The 21,819-nt window shown below is 41.4% G+C and overlaps 1 protein-coding gene across 1 annotated transcript in view; it reads right to left on the bottom strand.

Moving 5' to 3' along the window:
- Positions 1 to 21,819, bottom strand: part of SKAP2 (src kinase associated phosphoprotein 2) — a 198,355-nt gene that overhangs the window by 24,171 nt on the left and 152,365 nt on the right. The window contains exon 10 of the mRNA XM_054991951.1: positions 3,922 to 3,999. Coding sequence (XP_054847926.1) covers positions 3,922 to 3,999 — 78 coding nt within the window. The remainder of the gene's footprint in view (positions 1 to 3,921; positions 4,000 to 21,819) is intronic.

Below are 21,819 nucleotides of genomic sequence, written 5' to 3'. Positions count from 1 at the left end.
ATTTTGTAAGGTCAACCACTCCATCATTACTTTATTAAGGTTTAATCTTAATTATGGCAGTATGAAGGGAAAGCATTGTAGTGTAGTGTTTATTGTTTGTTTGTTGCCTTCCCCCTTTTTCCACCCCCCTTCCCTTTTTCTTTTTTTCTCCCCTTTTTCCTTCCCTTGTACTTTTGTAGTTTTTTGTAGTTTTCTGTTTTAGATATTAAAAAATAAAAAATTTCAAAAAAAAAAGAGATTCATTCTAAAAAACATGCTCAGGCTGCATAAAGAGCTTAGGGGCTGCAGGGAACTTGTGGGCTATTGCTTAGCAGAGTATTTACATGAAAGGAGTAATGTTTGTAATAGTAATATTTCCCCACTTACAATAATCTTTGTGATCCCACTCCAAACCTTCCAAGCATCATAAGGGGATCTACCAATTAAGAAAAAGGAGATTTCTGTATATCTTGGTAACACTCAGCTGTGCACGAAAACTTTTAAGACTCACAAAAACTGACAGACTCAAGAAAACTGTAATGCTCATTTTAAGATGGTCAATTTTTAAATGTTTCTTTATGTCCTCCTGACTGGGTTTTTAATACTGGATTTTAATGAACAACTTGTATTTTTTAAATTATATTTTATTTTGTAAGATACTTTGGGTAGGTTCCCTGAAGAGAAATTTTTTAAACAACAACAAAAAAATAGATAAAATACAACCTTCTCTCCAAAATGGGAGGGGCCTCAGAAAAAGACTACACATACATAATTCCCACACATTGTCATGCAACCTGGGGCAGCATAGAAGCCTGCACTCCACTCAGTATAAGTTAAATTTATTTATTTATTTCCTTTGTTTATAGTCTGCAGTGTGATGTTTGGTTGGTATGGGTTCATGTGAGTCTTGTTATTTCTCTGATATAATTATGGTTGCACACACAAAGCCCTGAGCTCTTTTTTTATTTTGGCAGGAAGAACCCAAAGTTAATAAAAAGTCACTGTCCTCTAATTGGTAGTACATCAGATTGTGAATATTAGATGACTAACCCCCACACCACTCTGCTCCCTCAACTTAAGTAACACAGAGGCCAATGATTTATGAATTGGTCTGTTAATGTTTGGTAAGTTACTGGATGTTAGCCACCTGGGAGGTAAGTAACTGGTGCTGGTTACACCTACCTCTGGTCTGCTGTGGAGACACTCTTGCTCTTTCTCCTGCCCTGCTATTCAACCCCTTTTTTAACTTTGTCCACTTATTTATACCAAGAGACAGTGCAGAGGGGAAAAAAATTATTTCCCTACAGGGGAAAAGAAAGGTTTTGGTGTTCAGGAATAAACTATATACAATCATAACTGAGGGGCAGACTTAACTTGGACAAACAGTGTCACTAATGGATAAATTATTACATAGATTTTAAAAAGTCAGCCAGAAATTCAGTCTACTGTATGAGTGTAAAACAGAGACATTTCTCTCAAGTTTTCCAACCTAGTTTAAGATTTCTGGAGCTTTTTCCACACAGACCTCCTTCTGGCCCTCAGATTCTCTATAATTAGGAAGACCAAGTCTTAGAGCTTACAAATCAGTATGTGCCTTCCAGGCCATTGTGCTAGTTCCTGGAGACAGACTACAAGATACCTGCCTGATAGAAGGTCTAGACTAGGGTTTCCTGACCAGTGGTTCCCAACTCAAATGTGGGTTGCAGCACCTGTGAAAGTGGGTCACAGGCTTTTGCACTTTTATTGATTTGTTCATGCTCTTTTGTTTTTTAAGTAGGTAACTATACCAAAAAGGCTGGGACCCTATCTGAGGAGAATGACAGTTACATGCTCCACCAACTCCCCCTCTCTTTTCCCTCTGATTGTTGTTTCTGACTTCTCCATGGCATCAAAAGGGAGATAAAGGGAAAAGGTTGGCTCTGTCACACTTCCTTTCCCCCCTGAAACTCCAGGCAGATTACAAAACCCTCTACAGCTTGTGGTGAGGGTGGAGTTGTGAAAGAGGCTCTTTTTCTACCTTCTGACCTAGAGCTATGGGGCAAACTCACTTTGCAGCTAATTTCTCAATGTTTAGCATTTGCGGAGACAGGTCATTCTTTTCCAGTCTCAGAAATGTCAATCTGCCTATTACACTCCAAAACTGTGAAATTCAGCCCTATATAAGGTGACTGCCCTAAAGGGCTGAAATTGGAGGTAGGAAAGTTTAGTACATTCTGCAATGTTTTATTTTGGTTATCCAGTCCACTGCATCCTACTTATCCTCTCATCCTGCCTAGTATTGCAGCTTCCCAGCAGAATTGCACACCTGAGCTTTGGAGCTTGGAAAATATTTTGTTGTGGATCTCCCCCTTGTAATGATGGTAGTCAGTGTTTGAATTTACTAAGGCTGGAAACCTATGCATCTTCCTAGGGAGTGAGCCACACTGAACTCAGTGGAACTTATTTCTGCATAGAGGTAGACCACTTAAGTTTTTATTTAGTTTTGTTAGAAAGATGCAGGGTGGCTAATTTATAATGTCCTTGAAATGGGGCTGACCTACATTGAACAATAATGCGGGCACACCTCTAGTTACTTAAAGGTCTCAATGATTCAGTTACCATGGCTACATAGAGACATGTAATTTAATGCTTGTTTTATAGTGGTCCATTCTGCTGGCAACTTCCGATGACTCAAAATCTTTGTTTCCTTTGCAGTGAGCACAAATTCTAACTGTCTACCAACAACCTGTTCAGATAGTTTCCTGTGAGAGTCCGGAAATCAGGCCTGCTTCCTTTCCACATGCTAGGAGAGGAAGGGCATAGCAAAGACATTTCCTGAGCACACTTCTCATTCACCCTTCTTTGACAGCAGCAGAAGAATGATGTGGAGCCAATGTGATGGGAAAGATAACCCATGGTTCATTTCTTTAGAGCGCCTCATTGCAGCAGGGCACATCTTGCATAGGAGGTGTCTGAGTTGTAAATAGGAGTCCTGATAAGGGACAAGCATTGGTTTGCCAAGACAAACCCTTTGCCAAAATGGGATGAAGAATGAAGGTCCTAAAGTACAAGTTCATATTAGTTTTATGCTTGGCAAGAAAAATCATCCCTTCCATGGGGCTTCATAAGCTGTGTTTGGCCCTCTCCATTTCTGAACTCACTGCTAATTAGCACAAGCAATTGGCAAGGCAGGAGGAGACACTTCTTGGGCATGGTTGTCCCACTCTAATTTTTATGCTGCTGTCACTTCTCCATTCTACTGTCGCTGAATGCTGGCATTTCTCAACCCTGTTCATTTGCTTTCTGTGGTATAATCATATGCAATGAAGATATGCATGGCCAACATTTAAACAGGCTGCAGATCAATTAGTGGTCTTAAGTTTATCTGATTTTTATCAAAGAAGACAGAGCTGTGGGTCGATTGTCAGAGCCTGTGTCAAGATGACCTTTTCAGAGACGTCTACATTGCTGGTCCCCTGGGCAACTTGTTGTCCCCTGTTAGGCTCTGAATGACAGAAGTCTGTTCTGCTCAAGTACAAAGTATACACAGATGTCTATATTACATTCTTATAGGTTTGACAGCAACTGCATGTTGTATCTATAAACTGTCCTTTAGCAGTGACACTTCCTCAATGATGATAAGCTAATTTATGCAGCTAAATCTCCTTTGTGAAGAAATGAAAGCTAATTGAGTCATTACAAAGTAATTCAGGAAGGAATACCTTGTATAAATTGGCTTACTTTATAAATCCTTCTCAAGTGGTTTTCATGCATCCTAAAAGGTGCTAAATAGTCCCCCCGCCCCTCCTTTTTAGTACTGTAAGAAATCAGTTTAAATATATATAATACATACACAAACTTTCTGGAACTTGAAACATTTTATTTGCGCTAGGGATGTGGCAAACATGGTTCATTTAACATAAAGCCATGGAGACAAAATAAAAGGCAAAGAATGCCAGGTACCTGAAATATCAGCAACATTCTCCTGGCTCAATTTCTTCCGTTCTTCACTCTTCACTGGCACATTGGCTTCTTCTTCTTCTGCAGATACAAGCAATACATTGAGAAAGCATGTTGGTCAACAAGACATGTAATCCAGAACCCTTTAGAAAATACAGAGCACAGAAAATACAGCAGCATAATTAGTGTCTTTCAGACAGACCAATTCTTTGACACACATACAGCCATTGAAAGGGTTGAAAATTTCCTCCTCTAAAAAATTTCCTCAGTTTTGAACTGTTAATGAGTCCACTGTAGTTTTTTAAACAGATTCTTGGGTCATTATGATGTCTTGTAATTGGCTTCATTCATTCTTGTGTAAGTTTCTTAATATACTAGATCCTCACAACATTAATTTTCTGCATTGTTTTCACGTTTTTTCTTAAAAGCGTATGCAGCCCCCTCATGCAGAAACTGATTCCCGAGGTAGTTAACAAATCATTTAAAGACCCCAATTAAAATACCATAATACCCACACGTGAAATCCTACACTCCATCTGTAAAACTAAGAGAATTAGTGATACACAACAAAAAATACATATCCATTAAAATAGGAAATCAGGAGAGCTAAAAATATACAGCAGAGAAAAACAGATAAAACAAACCGGCTTCAATGCTGGTGGGGTGGGGGAGATAGAGAAAGCATTACCAACACAAGCCTGAGAGAATAGCAAAGAGTCCAGTAGCACCTTTAAGACTAACCAACTGATTGTAGCATAAGCTTTCAAAAGCCACAGCTCTCTTCGTCAGATGCATGGAGCATGGGAGAGTAAGTCAATCTTTACCAGATGCTGGATGGACAATAAATCAGGTGCCATAGGCACATGAAGTGGGATGCTGCTCCACAGTTGGGATGCCATGACTGAAAAGGCCGTTAACAACTGTTAATGGTCTTTTCCCAGTTAACAACTGCCTCATCTCATATGAAGTGAGGCACTGGAGCAGGATTTCAAAGAGTAGGCAGAAACACATGGATGTTGCCACATTGGCACCATTTAATTTAAATTCATCCTTAAGTGGTTAGAGTCAGCAGAACACCAGTGAAATACTCATCATTTGCATCTTCAGGACCAATCCATGCTTTTGTTCAAGCAGTTCAGTTACTATGGCTGCACCTCACTCCATTCCAACTGCAAGCAAAATGGTAGACTTAAATGGGAAAATCCAGATCCTATCGGAAGCTCCTAAATCAGTGCTGTACCTCTCTGGCATTCAGCTTGATAACTTCTATCACCCTCAAGCACAACTTCTCCTTAAGGGAAGCCTCCACCTAATGAGTGTTGTGGTATCAATCCTTGAGGCTGTTATGGAATAGGTGGTGTTTACTAGGACACTATTTTTCAGTTACAGCATCCATAAAAGGCTTAAGTGGATGCATAGATACATAAATCTGTCCGGGGTCAGCAGCCCAGCCCCCGGACTTGCTGACAGGCAGCGGCAGGGGGCAGCCAGGAGACAGCAGTACAACCGCTCTGTCTGGCAAACAGAGCCAGAACCTGCCTACTCCAGGGGGAAGGGGCGAAAGGCCAAAGCCTCAGAAGGCTGGAGGGAGCAGGGAGAAGCCAGCTAGTCCCACCCCCCAGGGGGAAGAGAGGGGGCTAAGCAGGCTAGAGGAAAAGGGCCAAGGCAGGGGGAATAGGGACACAGCAACAACCCAAACAGAGCCCTTACCTTCCAAGGAGGAGAAGCAGCCACTACAGCCCAGAGCCACCCCCTGGCTAGAGGACAGCAGCCTGGCTCAGGAGGTGCTAGGAGCCAAGCCCCTCCAGGTGGAGCTGCCACAGGCATTCTGGGGGAGGAGATGGGTAGCCCCGCCCGGCATCAGTGAACAGGCAGCACAGAAGCTGGCCAGGGCAGCTCCTCGCGAGCAAGGCCAGCCAGGCTCAGCAGCACCGAAGCCGGCTGGGGCAGCTCCTCGTGAGCAAGGCCAGGCAGGCTCAGCAGCACAGAAGCCGGCTGGGGCAGCTCCTCGTGAGCAAGGCCAGGCAGGCTCAGCAGCACCGAAGCCGGCTGGGGCAGCTCCTCATGAGCAAGGCCAAGGAGACCTCAGCTGGGGATGGCTCGCATTCAATCCCACCCTGCCAGCAAGGCAAGGAAGCCAAGAAGGGATTAGTGGTAGGAGGGAAACACCTGAGGGAATGCCCAGCTGGGCCAAGTCAGGAGATGGCACGAGCCTAGAAGGAGGGCGGGGCGGGGAAAGGAAGCCCTATATAAGGTGGCTAGGAAGAGCTCTGAGGTGGTGGGTGTGAGTGAGGAGTGATGATGTGGAGTGAGAGCAGTAGGATGCAAGGGTGGAGGCTTGGAGGAGAGTGCTGGAAGGAGGAGATGAAGGAGGATGCAGGGGGTAAGCAGGCCAGGTTGAGCAGGCCAGCGAGTGGACTGAGAGGGAGTCTGGGTGAGGTATACCGCCCCTCCTTCCACAGAGCAGGGTCCTGCAGAATCCCTGGCCCCCCTGTGACGTCAGGTGCAGACCGCCCAGTGCCACGCCCAGTGGCAGTCGCGGCAAGCCCTGACAAAATCGTGTATCCAAGTGTGGAGAAATGCTTTTATTTGTAGGTTTGGACTGTGTCACTCCCAGTTGTGAACAGGTCGGAGGGGGGAGAGAAAACCAGAGGCTTTCCAAGCTACACCCAGCCTTGGGCTTTAGTTCTACAGATGGGACCAGAAAGCTTTCTGCTAGAAACTTACCATTCCAGGTGTGTGGGGAGGGACAGAGACTTGGAAGACTAAAATGCCAGAAGGGTTTCTTCCTGGTACCTCCAGGAAAAGCCTCTCTGATCTGCATCTTTGACGTGTCCAGGGGGAGGGCAAAGGGAGAGAATAAAACCTCCTGGCACAGGGAGAAAAGTTTCACTGTCTGACTTGAACTGGAAGCTGAAAGAGATGACAGCTGGCCCCTTGCAGGTGGTGGCCTATAGATGTGGAGGCTGGAAGCCTGACCCATGAAATGTATTAGGACATCTCAGTAAGCTGGAACTTTCTAAGACAGAGAGCCTGCCTAAACAGAAGATCTAACAAGTACAGAAGGACAGAGGAATTGTGGTTTTACCCATTTATTTTTTAGTTCACTTGTTTGCTTTGGAGCTGTGCTTAAAAGTGTGTGAATATTTTTTCTACTTTCTTTAATAAATACTTTTAAAATTCTTAAACACTGGCAGCTGTTTTCTGTACCACATAGATTCCCACTGCTCTACCACACTACTTAAAACAGGTGCCATGGGAAGCGGGTGGTCTGTTGGCAACTGGCTGATTCCGCCCAGTGGTACACAAGGGCTATAGACAGTCCCTATGGTAACCAGGTGCTGGGTAGCAAGAGACTGGACTCAAGACAGGAGAGTAAGGAGTCCCTTGGCCTTCCCTACAGGCAATTCCCACAAAGCCAAGTGGTGGCAGCAGGTGCAAGAGAGAAGGAGCAAAGGGTTGAGGGGGCACCTCATGGGTGGCACATGTCAGGTGGGGACTTGGACTGCCAATGGTGAACTCAGACACTCCAGAGGGCAAGAAGGGGCAGTGCTCATGGGTCTCTGGGGGTGTTCCACTGCACCAAGTATTTAGGAATAAGGTTACCTCTTCATTCAGAAATACCTCACCTACTTCAAATCTCATGCGGACCTTAAACCAGGAGGTAGTCTGTGGCATACATACCAAAAAAGTAGCACACCAGACAATTTTGCTCACTGCACAAGGCTGGTTCTCCAGTCAAAGAAAACCTACCACCACCAAACATATTTACAGGCAGACCTTGTGCCTTTTTGGCATCTACACTATAAAAGGCTGCCAACCCCTGACAATCACCATGATCACTGCTGCTCATATTCAATCTCTTCAGTTTTTCCCATTCAATCACAGCTACTAGGCATTGATTCAAGGTAGAGGCTATTGTCCCTGAGTTGACAGAGGATGAAAAATGGAATCAGCCACCAAATGCTGTTACCTCAATTACGGACTAGCTGGAGTTTAGCTGACACAGAGTAAATGGTCCATTGGAAACATAAAGCAAGCTGGTAGGAATAAAATCAGTTGAGGCAACAGTCGTTAAACCCAAGAAACATGGCTACATGCTACTTTTAAAATAATTTTAACAGCAGCTTGTTCAAGGTTTTGCTGGGGCCAGGATGTAAATTTTGGACATGAAAAACCCAATTTGTACTTTCCATTGAGCAGAGTGGTGCAGTAGTTAACATGCTGGACTAGGACTGCAACATGGGTTCAGATCCCCACTTTGGCATAAAGTCTACTTTGAGTCACTCGCATTGTCTTAATCTAAAGTACTTCACAGAGATGCTGTGAAAATAAAATGCAGGAGGGAAGAATGGCTTATGCTTTCCTGTGCTCCTAGAGGACGCTGAGAACAATCTAGTATTTGGGCAACATGCTGACATCATTTCTGGGAGTACAAGAAGTGACGTTAGTGCATTGGGACACTGTCAACATTCCCCCCCCCCCCCCGTTTCCTGCCACCTCCCAACCTGAGTAGTGGTGGGAAGTGCCTGCTGGTAGCGGAGGATTCCCCACCCCCAGCAGAGGGATGACAGTCCTAAGGAAAGGTGGCACCCAGAGACAGTCTCTCTGTGTGGTTCAGCATTACATTTCTAATTAACAATATACTAAAAATTTCTAATATGCAGTAAAAGACAAGAAAGGTTTTCCACTAAATGTTTTTAAACTATGCATCCTAGCAGTAATGTAATACCACCATCAGTTCTCACCAGCTTCCTGTTCTACAGGACTGGAAAGAATATACAATGCAATATTTTGAATTTAGCATTAATTAACCGAGAGTGCTAACCACCCCAAATACCCCAATTTTATTTGCTCAAGGCGTCTCACTGACTAACAATCTTTCACAAGGCCCACCCCTACATACATGAATATTTTCTCCAATTCTTATATAGCAGCATCAGTGTACATGGCAATTAACAAGTAACCGAAGCAGCGTGCACATGTAAAACAGAAAGAGATTGATATCTCAAGGACTTTTACATCTAGATTTTCACAGTGGTTATAGATAAAGATAACATTAAAAGAATATTTTCTTGTACCACTTTATAAGAACAGCAGATTTACTGTGAAATAAACTTGCATGGAACAGAGCCCACTTCAGATGCATGGAGTATACTCTCATGTGCAAAAAGATTCACACGCCGAGATATGGAAAAGAGGGGAAAATCTGTAAACAGAGAGGCTGATGGCCATAAAATGCAAATAGTTAGATCGTTTGTGACATTTCTATGCAGAACTCTAATGCATCTATAAAAAGTGTGGTGTGGTGGTTAAAGTGCTGTACAGGTTCAAATCCCCAATCTGCAATGGAAGTTTGCTGGGTGACCTTCACACATCCTCAGAGTCAGGGTTGTTGTGAGGATAAAATGGAGAATAATGTAAGCTTCTTTGGGTTCCCCACAAGGGAGAAAGGTGGGATATAAATGAATACAAAGTAAGCACAGCAACTTGTATTCTCTTCCACAGCTTTAATGGCTCACAAGGAATTTTCCCTCCCAAAATTCATTCTTCCTCCAAATATATTTCCAAAACCCAGTGTTCCTTTCTGCTGTGATTAAAGCAAAGTGAAGAAAAACAGTCCCCATTATTATCATTCATTGCCGGTAGCTGGGTCTTTCCTTAAGTTTTTCAATGACAGCAGCCCAATCCTTTGCATGTGGTGTCCAAACACAAGTAACAGACAAACTACAGTTCATTTTGTCCCCACAAACCAGGATTCTAAACAACAGTGTAATCCCAGTTTAAAATCCCATTTTGTGGGGTGGAAAAACATTTGCACAGGGTGCCAGTGTTCAGATGTCACAGCAGACTGGAGTTAGAAACTTCCCAAACTCTGATATTCTGAATCACAAACATATACACATATTAATCCAACCAAAGTTACTTGTACAAAGCCACCCACTGAACTTCATGATTGAGTGGGAATTTCAAACCAGATTTACCACATCCAACTTGGTTACCATGCACTATCTCCTAATGATCACCATTGTGATCATTTATTTTTAAAAGCATTGCTGTTGATTTCTCATTGCTTTGGCTGTCCCAAAGGGATACAGACTAGATGAATATAAAAATATGCAGAAGATAGGCCTTCTGTTAAACGTTTCTGCCACAAAATGGGTAATCCCCAAGATAATGTATGTAAAGCCAGTAATTCCACTCCTCCTCGCCTTCCACTGCTCTAGCATTCATCACTAAGATGTCTCCATTAGACCTTATTAATAGCATAGTTAGTAACTAGCACTCTATTGTACTGGATTAGTTAAGAGACACGATGTCATTGTACAATATTAATTAATATCTCAGATAACAGTTTGTGGGTTAATATATTCTACTCAATACTTTAATAACAGTAAACAAAAACAGCTGAGCTATGCAGTAAAATCCATCAAACCACACAGATGGTTATAAGGTTTTCATTATGTGGTTTCCATAGCAATCATATTGCAAATCTGGAAGTTGCTTGCAGATAAGCAGCTTGTATTTACATGCCTTTCAAGCTTCACCATGGAATTCTTCGACAAGTAGAGTTTTTATTCCAATCACAATGTTTGAAAGAGCTGCTGGGATGCATTTTGATCAGTCAAGATTGCTAGTTTTTAAAAAACTGGTTTTTGTCAGAAATGCCCATTTGTCAATGGTTTCATGCTCACAGTAGACTAAAATGCACACTTTTTGAAAGTTCAGTTGTGATCTTAGAACATTTTGAGCAAGTCATTTTCTTTTTAAAACCAAATTTTAGAAGAAATTCTGAAGAATTTTGAAGATACCCATCATTATACCCAGCAAGAAGACGACGTGCAAAGAGAATTGTTATCAGAGCCTTCAAGGGAAATCCAAACCCATGTAAGATCATCTATTAGAGAAGGATGTCATAATCAGTGCCTTTGCTATGCTCTCCTTCCTTTACACTCTGGACAAGAGCTAATGTGAATCCTCTTTATCCATTTCCCATCGCTTTTTTGATATTAGGGAGCAAGCTGTACAAGTAGGGCTCCTCAAATTTTTGCAAGATTCCATCACCTTGCAAGAGTTCAGCATTGGTTGCTTTAGCAGTCTCATTAGATAGTGAAGTATCTGTCTCATATTCTGTTGTGTCCTCTTGACAAAGGTCAGTTCTCTGGCATTAGTACTGGGAGTCAAGCGGGTAGCCTGACACAAGAGAGAAGGGATTAAATGCTCTATCAATGCCCTGTGGAAACAAAGCAAAATATGAAATGAATGTGTCTCGTCGTCTAATGATGATGTTAAGGCAACCAAATAGCACCAGAAGTCGCACAAGATGAAGGAACCGCATGCAAGTTTGAGGGCTCCTTCTGATTGTGCATGGCTTGTTGCCCAATGCTGAATAAAAAGTAAATGAACAGGATAGGACTCCAAAGGGTGAGGGATGAAAAGGAGAAGTGTGTTTAATCCATCTCCCTTCCAGAATGAAGCCCAGCCAGTTATATAATCATCTGGCCATGCCATGGGAAAAGTATGCTGACCCCAACCCCCCGTGTGTTAATGATGTACTTCACTGCCCCCATCTTGTTTAGGCCACCCCAGACAACTGCTTTGATGGCTTGATGCGAGAAATGGCCCTTGCTCCCAAGCTGAGCAGTGTATGAAAATACTTCTCTAAGTTGCACTGGTGACATTTCCAACTAAGAATCCATTCTCGACTAACTCAGCATATGCAGGCCAAATATTACTTATAGCTTCTCCAAACTGGCCTAACGAATCCAGAATGGGCAAGGTTGCAACTTAATGAAGAAGTGTAGAAGTTTTCTAGTAACAAATAGCAATCAAGCAAAAATAACCCTATTTTCAGAATTTGTACTGCTCTTTCTAGGACAACAGCTATTCATTAATGACCATCTTGGCTAATTGTTAAATAACTATTCTTTGAAACCGGAAAGCAGAAGTCTTTCTTATTTTTCAAAGGCACTCATTTATCCTACCCAGTTACACTTCAGAAATTCATGCAATATCCTCTGTAAATAATGAATTCCAAATACTTATTTACAAAATTTATGCTTTACTTGTCTGTCTTAAAATCCATTAAAACCAAAGTAAAATAAATGTACCAACTAAAAACAGAACAGGAAAGATCACTGAGAGAAGGCGGTTCTCCCAGCTGCGGCGTCAGCCGCGTTGGCTGGGAGCCGGTTTTTGCGGCCACGGAAGGAGAGGGAGACAGACTCCCTCCCTTCCCATCTGGGTACTGGGAGGGGGCGGAGCTTGGTGCTGATTTGCGTGTGCTCTGCCCCCTTCCCAGGGCAGTCGGTTGAAGCGCTCGGCCCACCCACCTCACCCTGTTTTTAGTGCAGGAATAGCTGGCTGCTGGTTCCAGAGCCAGGTAGGAATTTTTTCCCTTTCTTCCCTGATTGGCTGTTGGGAAGTGGGGTTTTTCGCCTACCTTGCACTAAGGGCATTGTTATGAGTTATTGTTGGGTTCAGCCACTTAGTTGGTAGTGGCAGGAGTTTTTGGGAATAGGGTGCGGGTTGGTGAGCCCCTGTGGCATTCCCCATGGTTGGGGAAAAGGGTCTGCTGTTAGGGCGGTATGCCTGGGCGGCTACCGTCAGGATGGGCAGACGCCTGAGTGGATCCCTGGGAACAAGGCCTAACCTCATGTTTGGGCGGCTGGGGCGCAACAGGTGCTTGAATGGGGATCCGAGGGCCTAGCTGGCCGGGTTGCAGCCATTCCCGAGATGGCCTACACCCGGGGCATTGGGGGCTCGTCCAGACAGGCAAGGCGGTGGTCATGTGCTGACCCCAGGGCTTGACCTGTACCGCTTAGTTAGCTCTTGCCGTGCATTATGCTTATGGTCATTTAATAAAAGGCCCTTTATTCCAAGCCTGTGTCTGTCTCTTTCTTCCAAATGTGGCCGCAAAACTAGAAGAAACAAAAAAAAGTCTTCACCTTCTAACAGAAGACAGCAACAGAAGGGTTCAGGCAACTCTTTGCAGAGAGAATTTTCAACCTATAAGGCCTTCTCCTGGGCTGCCACTTGCCTAATCTCAGAAGGCAGGGTATTCTAAGCAGGGCCTCAAAAGATAACCACAGTGGTCAGGTATGGTCTAAACAACCCTTCCTGTTATGTCTCTAACTGACATTTTAAAGTGTATGCTGCTCCAGTAAGATTCCTGTCCTCTTATACTCTGTAAAGTACCATGCAAAAAAGTCAAAAGCATTTAAATTAGGTTTGTACACATTGATCATTAAGAAAATCTCACTTGGCCAGCCAAACCACAAAGTACACTCAAGAATGGTGACAGGGCACAGAAAGAACCAAGTCAGCTTTAAATGACATTACACAGTTGCTCCTGGAGCAAGTTTTATAATGCATCAAAGAGGAACTAAGATTGCAATCAGAAGACTAACAGGCTCAGCTACAAGTTGCTAGACCTGTCCATCATGCAACTCCTAACTTATTTTTAAGTATCTTTAGCCTACTTTTCCCCCCAGTACAGACTCAAAGCAACTTATAAAACACAAAAAATACAATTTGACATAAACAAACACTATGTCATGGGGTAGCTCTGGATCCACTGGCTTGGCTCATTTAGGATTTTAGGCTGGAAGTTCTGGATTAAGATCCCTAACTTTGGAAACTTTTCATATGGTTACAATATTTTCTAACCAGAAAAGAACTCCAAGTGGGTCTATCTAAATTATAAGAGGTGGAAAGGGAAAACTTTTTACCACTTTCTAGTTCTATGAAAGATCACTATTTCAAATTATGGAAGAGGTGTTTGGAATGACTTCTTTCCTCCATTTCCTTATGGAAATATGTATGTTATTCCATCCTTCCATTAGTTATATTGTCTGGATACTGTTGTTTCCACATACCTCAACAGGTATTTCTTCTTTGAAGTGACACATCCCTCAACGTCAGGAATGTCATCTTGATTATTCCTTCTATTGGCCATGTATAATCATGTAAGATCAGGTCTAAACTTTCCTCTTGCAGCTTTATAAATGCTTGGGGTTAACCAGTGGTTATATTTCAGGTATAAATGTAATAGGTATATTGAAAGTTATCACTCTGTATTACCAGTCCTGAACATAGGGATACATCAATATATACATTTGTATACTTATGTTCTTCTCTCTGACTTCTGAAAACTCATGGGGAGTGATAACAAATACACAGAATGAAGGCGGCTCAGGAAATATAAATTTCAGAGTGAATGCCACTGTTCTCTGTGGGTTAGTCTCAACTCTTGCTGGCTTTGCAGGGTAGCACCTCTCTTGAAAGAGCAAACAGCAGGGTTTAGAATTAAGCATTTCGTGACACTTCTAAAAGAATTTCCTCAGGTATCCAGGTGGAAATGTTTATTATTTTAAAAAGAAGGAACATGCCATGTATTATTTACCCATAAAACAACTTTACATAATGCCTTTGGTCAGTTCTGCTGCTGTCCATGTTTAAAGCAAAGCCCCATCCAACTAAGTGGGAGCCAGTTTGGTGTAGTGGTTAAAAGCGCAGGACTCTAATCTGGAGAGCCGGGTTTGATTCCCCACTCCTCCACTTGAAGCCAGCTGGGTGACCTTGGGCTAGTCACAGTTCTCTGGAGCTCTCGCAGCCCCACCCTCCTCACAGGGTGTTTTGTTGTGGGGATAATAATGACATACTTTGTAAACCGCTCTGAGTGGGCATTAAGTTGTCCTGAAGGGCGGTATATAAATTGAATGTTATTATTAAGTGGACATCTATTCCTTAAAGATGCAGCACACTTTTTTTAAAGATAAAAGCAAGCAGTACAGAACAAATTCAAGAGAAACACAGCTATTCTGGATTTTACATTAGTTTAAAAGCTTCCAGAAAAGCTCAGAGTTTACAGCAGTCGTGTAAGTCAGTAAGTATGTATGTGTTGCATTGGCAATCCACAGCAACTCACTGTTGTCTGGACTGAGCTTCTGGGACAGAAGAGCCTGAATAGAGAAGTTTGGCCAAGTTAAAGGGAGAGTTTAGCTCTCCTTACCTGTGAATTTACTTCTATATACAAGATATACCATCCTTCAACCCATGCTTTAGACATACAAATGGCTTCCTCTTTCATGCCTCATCAGAAGCACTAAATAAAACTCTTAAGGAAAAGATACGTTCTCCTTTTTCCACATTATATGACTCTGGGAGATTCTGATGAGAGTCTGGTATAAAGTGCTGGTGATCACAGTTACACAAAGGAACTGGCATGTGGATCCTCTCTCACTAGGCTATCCATGTTCTATATGGATGGAGCTGTGCTCTCAGGAAAGGAGCAGGTTTAGAAGTGCAACTAGATCTGGATATGGCTTTAAAACAGAGGCAATATAAAATACAAAATGCTTTATTTAATAAAAAATGTTCAAATGCATGGATTTGGGAGACAGCTGCTGTGGTGAAGTTATATGTTCTATCATTATCTGGCTAGTTTCTGGCACTGTTAGTCTAATACAGTAAGAGCACAAAATAAATAAAAACACCCCAGAAACAACCAGCTCTACTGTTGTTGAAAAACAGAGCAATATACATTAAGGTAAACAGTGAAATTGACACAGAGACAAGAGATATCTGTAAGAAGAGGAGCTTTTCTGTAACATAAAAAGGTCCCTTTAGTTCAACATCTTGTTTTCCATAGTAGCCCATCAGATACTCCAGGAAAACTGGCCTAGAGTCCTCATCTGTTGTTTCTTCCCCCAGCTCTAAAGGATATTTAGTAGCACACTAGCTAGGAACACAGAAATTTCCTATCTAATAGTCACTAACAGACCTTGTCCTCCTCTTTTAAAGCTATCTAACCTAGTAGCCATTATCACATCTTCTGGCAGCAAAATCCATAATTTTATTGTGTGGAAAGTGGAAACTACTTTTTCTGTGTTCTGAATCTACGGCTAATCAATTTCTTTGAATGACCCTGAGGAGAAAAAGTTCTTTGCTGCGCTTTCTACACATCGTGTATAAATCTCTACCATGTCCTCCCTTAGTCTTATGTTCTAATCTTTCAAGCCTAACTGTTTTTAGCCTTTTGTCTGAGGGAAGGTGTTCCAACCCCTTCATCATTTTTATCACCTTTTTTTGTACTTTTTCGAGCTCTACAGTATATTTTATGAGCAGGGGTGTACAAACATATTGACAACTAGTAAGATGTTGGTCAACTGTCCATCCAATATGTTTTATCCTTATCGTTTTGTACTGGAGACAAATGATCAGAACCTTAAAGAATTGCTCCAGTCTGAACTCTAGAAAGGCAACAAATAGAAACAGATGATATCACAGCAGACAAATGAAAAGATATCTTGTTGTTAACCTGAAAAGTTTTCACCTAACATACTAATCAGGAGTACCTATATAATGCACACTTCCCTGAACTTTGGAGTTGCCTGAATGGGGCACACATACAGATCAGTGTGGGAAAGAATTTAAGTTTGAAGAATTTACATTTGGAAACTTAAGTCGGTGCAAAATGTATCTGAAAAGGTCCTTGCTGGCACATACAGCTAATCCAATTGTGCTAGTTTCCAATTTGTTTCCAGGTTCAGCTCAAGGTACCATGTTTTACGTTAAAAGCCCTAAATGGCTCAGATTGAGAGTATCTGAAAGGCTGCCACCAGCTATATCAGCCTGCCTAGACACCATAGTTCATGCACAGTGCATTTCTGCAGGAACCAGCTGTAACTGGTCTGGCTGGCACAGACCGATAGGAAGTTTTTACCACCACCGCTCCCCCCATGAAACTCCTACTTCCTGACGCCTATAAGCATTCCAGAATAAACTAAAGACCGTTCTTCTATGGAAGGCCTTCAAGATTAATTGAAATTGGGATAATGCTCATTATATTGCTCATTCACTTGTTCTTTTGGAGATGGATTTCATTAATTTTATACTGATTTTATAATGAAACTGTTTAACCTATTATAAGCTGCTGGAGATCTTTGGGTAGAAAGAAATACACAAATAAATAAACCTTTGACAATTGAAGTTAATAATGTTGTATTATAGTATTAAGGATCCTTTCTAAAAGAAAAAAAATATACACTATTATATATACTATTGGTTGGGTTTAGTCTTAGCCTTTAATAGCCTCTTGAGAGAGGATCCCCCAATATATTTGTTTTTTGAGTTTAGCTAAAGGTCATAAACATGAGCATGGACATATGCACATAATTATACTGTTGAACTTTGTGCATACAATTATAATGTGGAATGTCATATAACAGCTTGCAAAAACACCTTATATGAAAGATTTCGGTCTGCTTCGTATCGCGGTACAAGTATTTATACACATTGTAACCTAGTGTACAAAAAGTTATAACCAATTTTTCATCAGTTTATATGTATTAGCCACAACTTTTTTGCGATCACTAGATCTTTGTCTGAGTATGGAAGCAAGTTGTGATCATTTTTCTTGCTGCAATAGCTAGAATGTAGCCAGACTATACCCCATGCTATCAGCTCTCTGTGCAGGTGAGTGGCATGCACAGGAGCATTTCAACATTGTCAAAGCTATAAGAGAATGGAGAATGGAGTGGAAGAGCCCAGGTCTATGTATTCAGCAGGGTTAGTGACAGAAAATCTATTTATTTCTTATACAAGTAGGTAGGTATGTATAGGATAATAATGTAGTACTATTCCTGTCTACAAAAATAAAATAAACCAGAATAATAAAGGACATACCCAATTACTGTAGGCCCAATTTCTGAATTATCTTGATTTTTTTTTAACAATTAATACTGATTTATGTTCTAGCATGCTTCTGGAGCTCCTGCATATAAAGGTCTCCCCATTCACTTCAATGGAGGAAGTAACTCAGGAGCATCCACATTGCCATTGCTCCCTGCATCAAAATGAAAGAGTCCTGTGGGTAAGGGAGCTCCATATGTACACAGGAACCTTTACACCTGCAAATATTTAGAGGATCAATAAAAGCTCCTCATGTTAAAAACATTCTCCATCTGTACAGATGGAGGCAGAAACCACAAGGAAAACAGACAAAATGGAGTTTGAATTTAACTGACTTTTTTCACAAGCAGCTGCTCACTAGGATTTATGATCAGCAGTGCACTTTTCAAACCTTGGGTATCAATTGATCAAGCCTACTTCGTTTTAATTAAAGTTCAGTTTGCAGGATAAAAAGGAATACTGTGTTCCATCAACTCAAATGGATCTGCAAGAATGCCTAAAAGTGGCTCAAATATATATTGGGGGTTAAGAAACTGGGGGCCTGCAAGTAATTACAGTATGCTGAGGGGGGATGTAAATAATTAGGAAATACAAATCTCACCACCAAGATGCTAAACTCTTAGGAGCTTAAGCAAGCTAATTTTTTCCTCTTTTGGCTGGATCTTAACTGCTAACATAAAAGAAAAATGAACACACAATCTTCAGGCACTGTTTCTTGGGGAGGAGGAGGAAGGCGTGAGTCTCCTTTTTTAATATTTACAAATTAATATTTCTCTGCATGCCCAAGCTGAAACCCCAGCCTTGACGGAAAGATGCTATGCCTTTGTGACAAGAATTCCACCAGGAAGTTTGCTATTAAAACAGTGGTAGTCACTCCATGCATTATGGAGAGCCACAATTGCAATTCGCAATTACCAAAAGGGCCATATGACTACTGTGTGTCCATGCATCATCCCAAAGACACATACACACAAATATATGTAACTTTAACATAACCCTTTAAGTTACCAGAGTATGTGTGGTTGTCTCTCCCCCTACTGTTAAACTTTACCCCGCCTTTGTGTATCATGGGTGAGAAGAAGGGCTTTCAAGTCAGAGTTATGGCACAAAAGAGTGAGCAAACTTCAGAGTTTTCCAGAACTCTTATTACACATAGAGAAATGCATCTCTATGTTAAAAGTTTCCCTCACATTTTCCTCTAGTTCTGCAGAAAAATGAATGATTAGAGCCTCTCTGCATGCAGTGTTCTACTTGCAACATTTGTTTTATGGGCTAGCATTAAAGCAGCAGTATGTCTCATTCCACTATGTCATTCAGTTGTGTATGTTGAAGCAACCTTATATACAAAACCCTAATCTCCACCACTTTGATCTAAACAAGATGGGGAAGTTGTGTGGTATTTTAAAAATAAAATTGTTAGTTGCAGCACGGGCTAATAACAATGAAATCATCCCAATTTCTAAAGAAATTTCCCACCTTCTTGAAACATGGGGCAGGTGCCATGGGGAGTCAGAGGTGGAATGCCAAAGAGCCACATGTTTATCACTGTATTAGAAGGAAAAACATGACGGCCTATGTGGAATCACCAGCAGTGTTGGGGGAAGAATAAACTATTCAGAAAATACATACCCATACCCTTCCCCTCCATATTCTATAACCTTTTAGGGCCCTGACCAGGCTAATCTCTCTCTCTCTCTCTCTCTCTCTTTCTCTCTCTCTCTCTCTCTCTCTCTCTCTCAACGACTCTCAGCTGCTTTCAACATTTCATACTCCTGCAGCATATTTAATCCTCATCATGCCATTATGGAGGAGGGTGCCTCCCTCTCTTTTGGACAGTTATATTTTTTCTGCATACCTGAATACGTAGAGAACCCTGCACCGCCTGAAGGTGGCATGTTTATTTTTTGTTTCACATTTCATTATTGGTATGGGGGAACAATTCCCTTTATTATAAGCGCAGGTACCTTGAACCCTGCTTGCCCATTTACACACCACACATTTGAAAAAGAAAGATACAACATTCTTCTTTGCTTAACTCAGTGATATTGGTTCAAATATTCTTTCTACATCATAACTTACAGATCTGCAGGGATAGATAAGCTTAACAGGTAGTTTACATTTACGTCATATTCTGTAAATTTTATGCTAAATGATATATTAAAATGAATGGCAGCATAAACAGTTTTTTTATATAAATGGCCTAACTCATTCAGGCATAATTAAAAACAATAAAAGTTACCCTAATTCTGGACCCTTTTGTCAAATGCAGTATTTTGTGACTTAAGAATATGAATCAGAAAAATCTTAAAATGTCATGTGATATTCCCAATGCATATTTATCAGCAGAGTGGGAGAAAGTTGATTTAAAAGTAATTCCTTTAAACTAAAAATCTCTAATTGTGACAAATGTGACTTGGCATAATATTTATATAGATAGTACCATAATTAGAACAATCGATTCAAGCCTCTGTATCATCTACTTTGTGGATAACTCATGGGCTTAGAAAATTCTTATTTGTTTCCTCTCTTTGTCTGTGTAGGTGCCTGTCTGAATTCAAGTGGGGGGAGGAAGGGTTCGTTGTTTCAGCATTGCTCACTATAGTAAAAGGAAACAGAATGCCTTTTTTGGCATGCTTCCACAGGAAAGGTCTGTCTCCCAGATGCTTCTCTTAGTTGCTTTAACCATTTTAACCAACTGATGTTTCTGTATCTTTGTGCTGACAGCACAGTGACAAGAGATTCAGCCAAAGAGACCATTTGCCATATTTTCAGTCAATGTCAATATAAACAGGCACCGCTGTATGAAGTTCAGCTGTTTGAAGCTGACATTATTATGGTCTACAAATTTGTCTGTATTTGGTTCTATATATACCAGATAATCTACTCTATCAACTGCGTAAAAGTTTGTCTAGTTAATTTTCACTAGAAAATATTATGCAAAATGAACAAAACATTAGAGAATGCAAGTGCATGACATTTATTTGTGTAGCACAGTATTTCAGTTTGCTTTATACCCCTGCTCAATCTTGTGAACCCCTAACCCCACAATCCCAAAAACATGCTGCTGTCAGCTCATATAATGCCATATGAAGTTGTGCAAGGCATATATAGCTATTTGACAGCATTCTCTTGCTCAGCTATCAAAGGCTGGATTTGACCTCATGCATTGACAACTCTCAAGATGTCAGCCACTGCTTCTGCCCAACCTACATAAAACTTTCCAATGGGACAAAAACTGTTAATTAAACATCAGCTATGTCTTTTGTATTATTTTCAACACTTGAAAAACGATTAACTTTTTTTTTTTTGCATTTGTTTACCAGGTTACTTTATTCCAAGCGAAACCTTGATGTGATATACAGGATGGCAAAACTCTTAAGTGAAAAAAGGCTTCTAAACTATTGGCTGAACACTACTTGATTTCTTTTCTTCTCCTACTACCCCTGATGATGTGGAAAACCTAATAAGCAGCAAGATCTCAGCCATCTATAATCTGGAAGGGTTGACCTGAGTAAAATCTAGCAGGAGGAACCTGACATTTCTTTCCCTAATTTACTTAACCAACCTAGAACATGAGGACAAAGAAGTGAAGTGTGCTAGTCTTCCAAGAATCCTTCTCCTTCTGTAGGTTCCCACGGCAAACAGGAGCTGGCATTGACAATAGGAACCTTGTGGTGTGAGAGGGTGGAGATCATGCTGGTTTATTGTCCACCTAACTTACCAGCATTTACTCTGCCTGAAATTGCCATAATCTGGATACAGTCCTGGTTTTGGAACAGATATGGTACTGGTGGTCCTAGTAGACTGTCTATATATGAAGATCGACAGAAGCACTGCTGCACCGCTGGTTTTGTTAGATCTGCTGGTGGTGTTTGATCATACAATCTTTTTATATCATATGGAGCATTAGGTGGGCTTTAGAAGAATAATTGAAACCTTTCCTCTTGTGACAGAATGCACAAGCTGCTCAGGGGAGACGTGGAATGAGTCCCCTAAGATATGATATGTGGGTTGCCCCAGGTCTGTCCTCTCTCCTTTGTTATTTAATACCCATGTAAAGCTACTCAACAGAATTCGACAGAGTTTGGGGTTGGATGTTGTCAGTGTGCAGATGATCCCCAAGTGTCTCCTTTTCTGACTAAGGTACCAGGCACAGCTGTCTTACCTCTAGAGCACTGCTTGGAGGCCGCAGTCTGGCTAATGGAG

The sequence above is a fragment of the Eublepharis macularius genome, chromosome 11 (genome assembly GCF_028583425.1).
Source record: "Eublepharis macularius isolate TG4126 chromosome 11, MPM_Emac_v1.0, whole genome shotgun sequence".
In the NCBI taxonomy this organism is placed as follows: Eukaryota; Metazoa; Chordata; class Lepidosauria; order Squamata; family Eublepharidae; genus Eublepharis; species Eublepharis macularius.
This window is presented reverse-complemented; position numbering and strand designations above follow the sequence as displayed.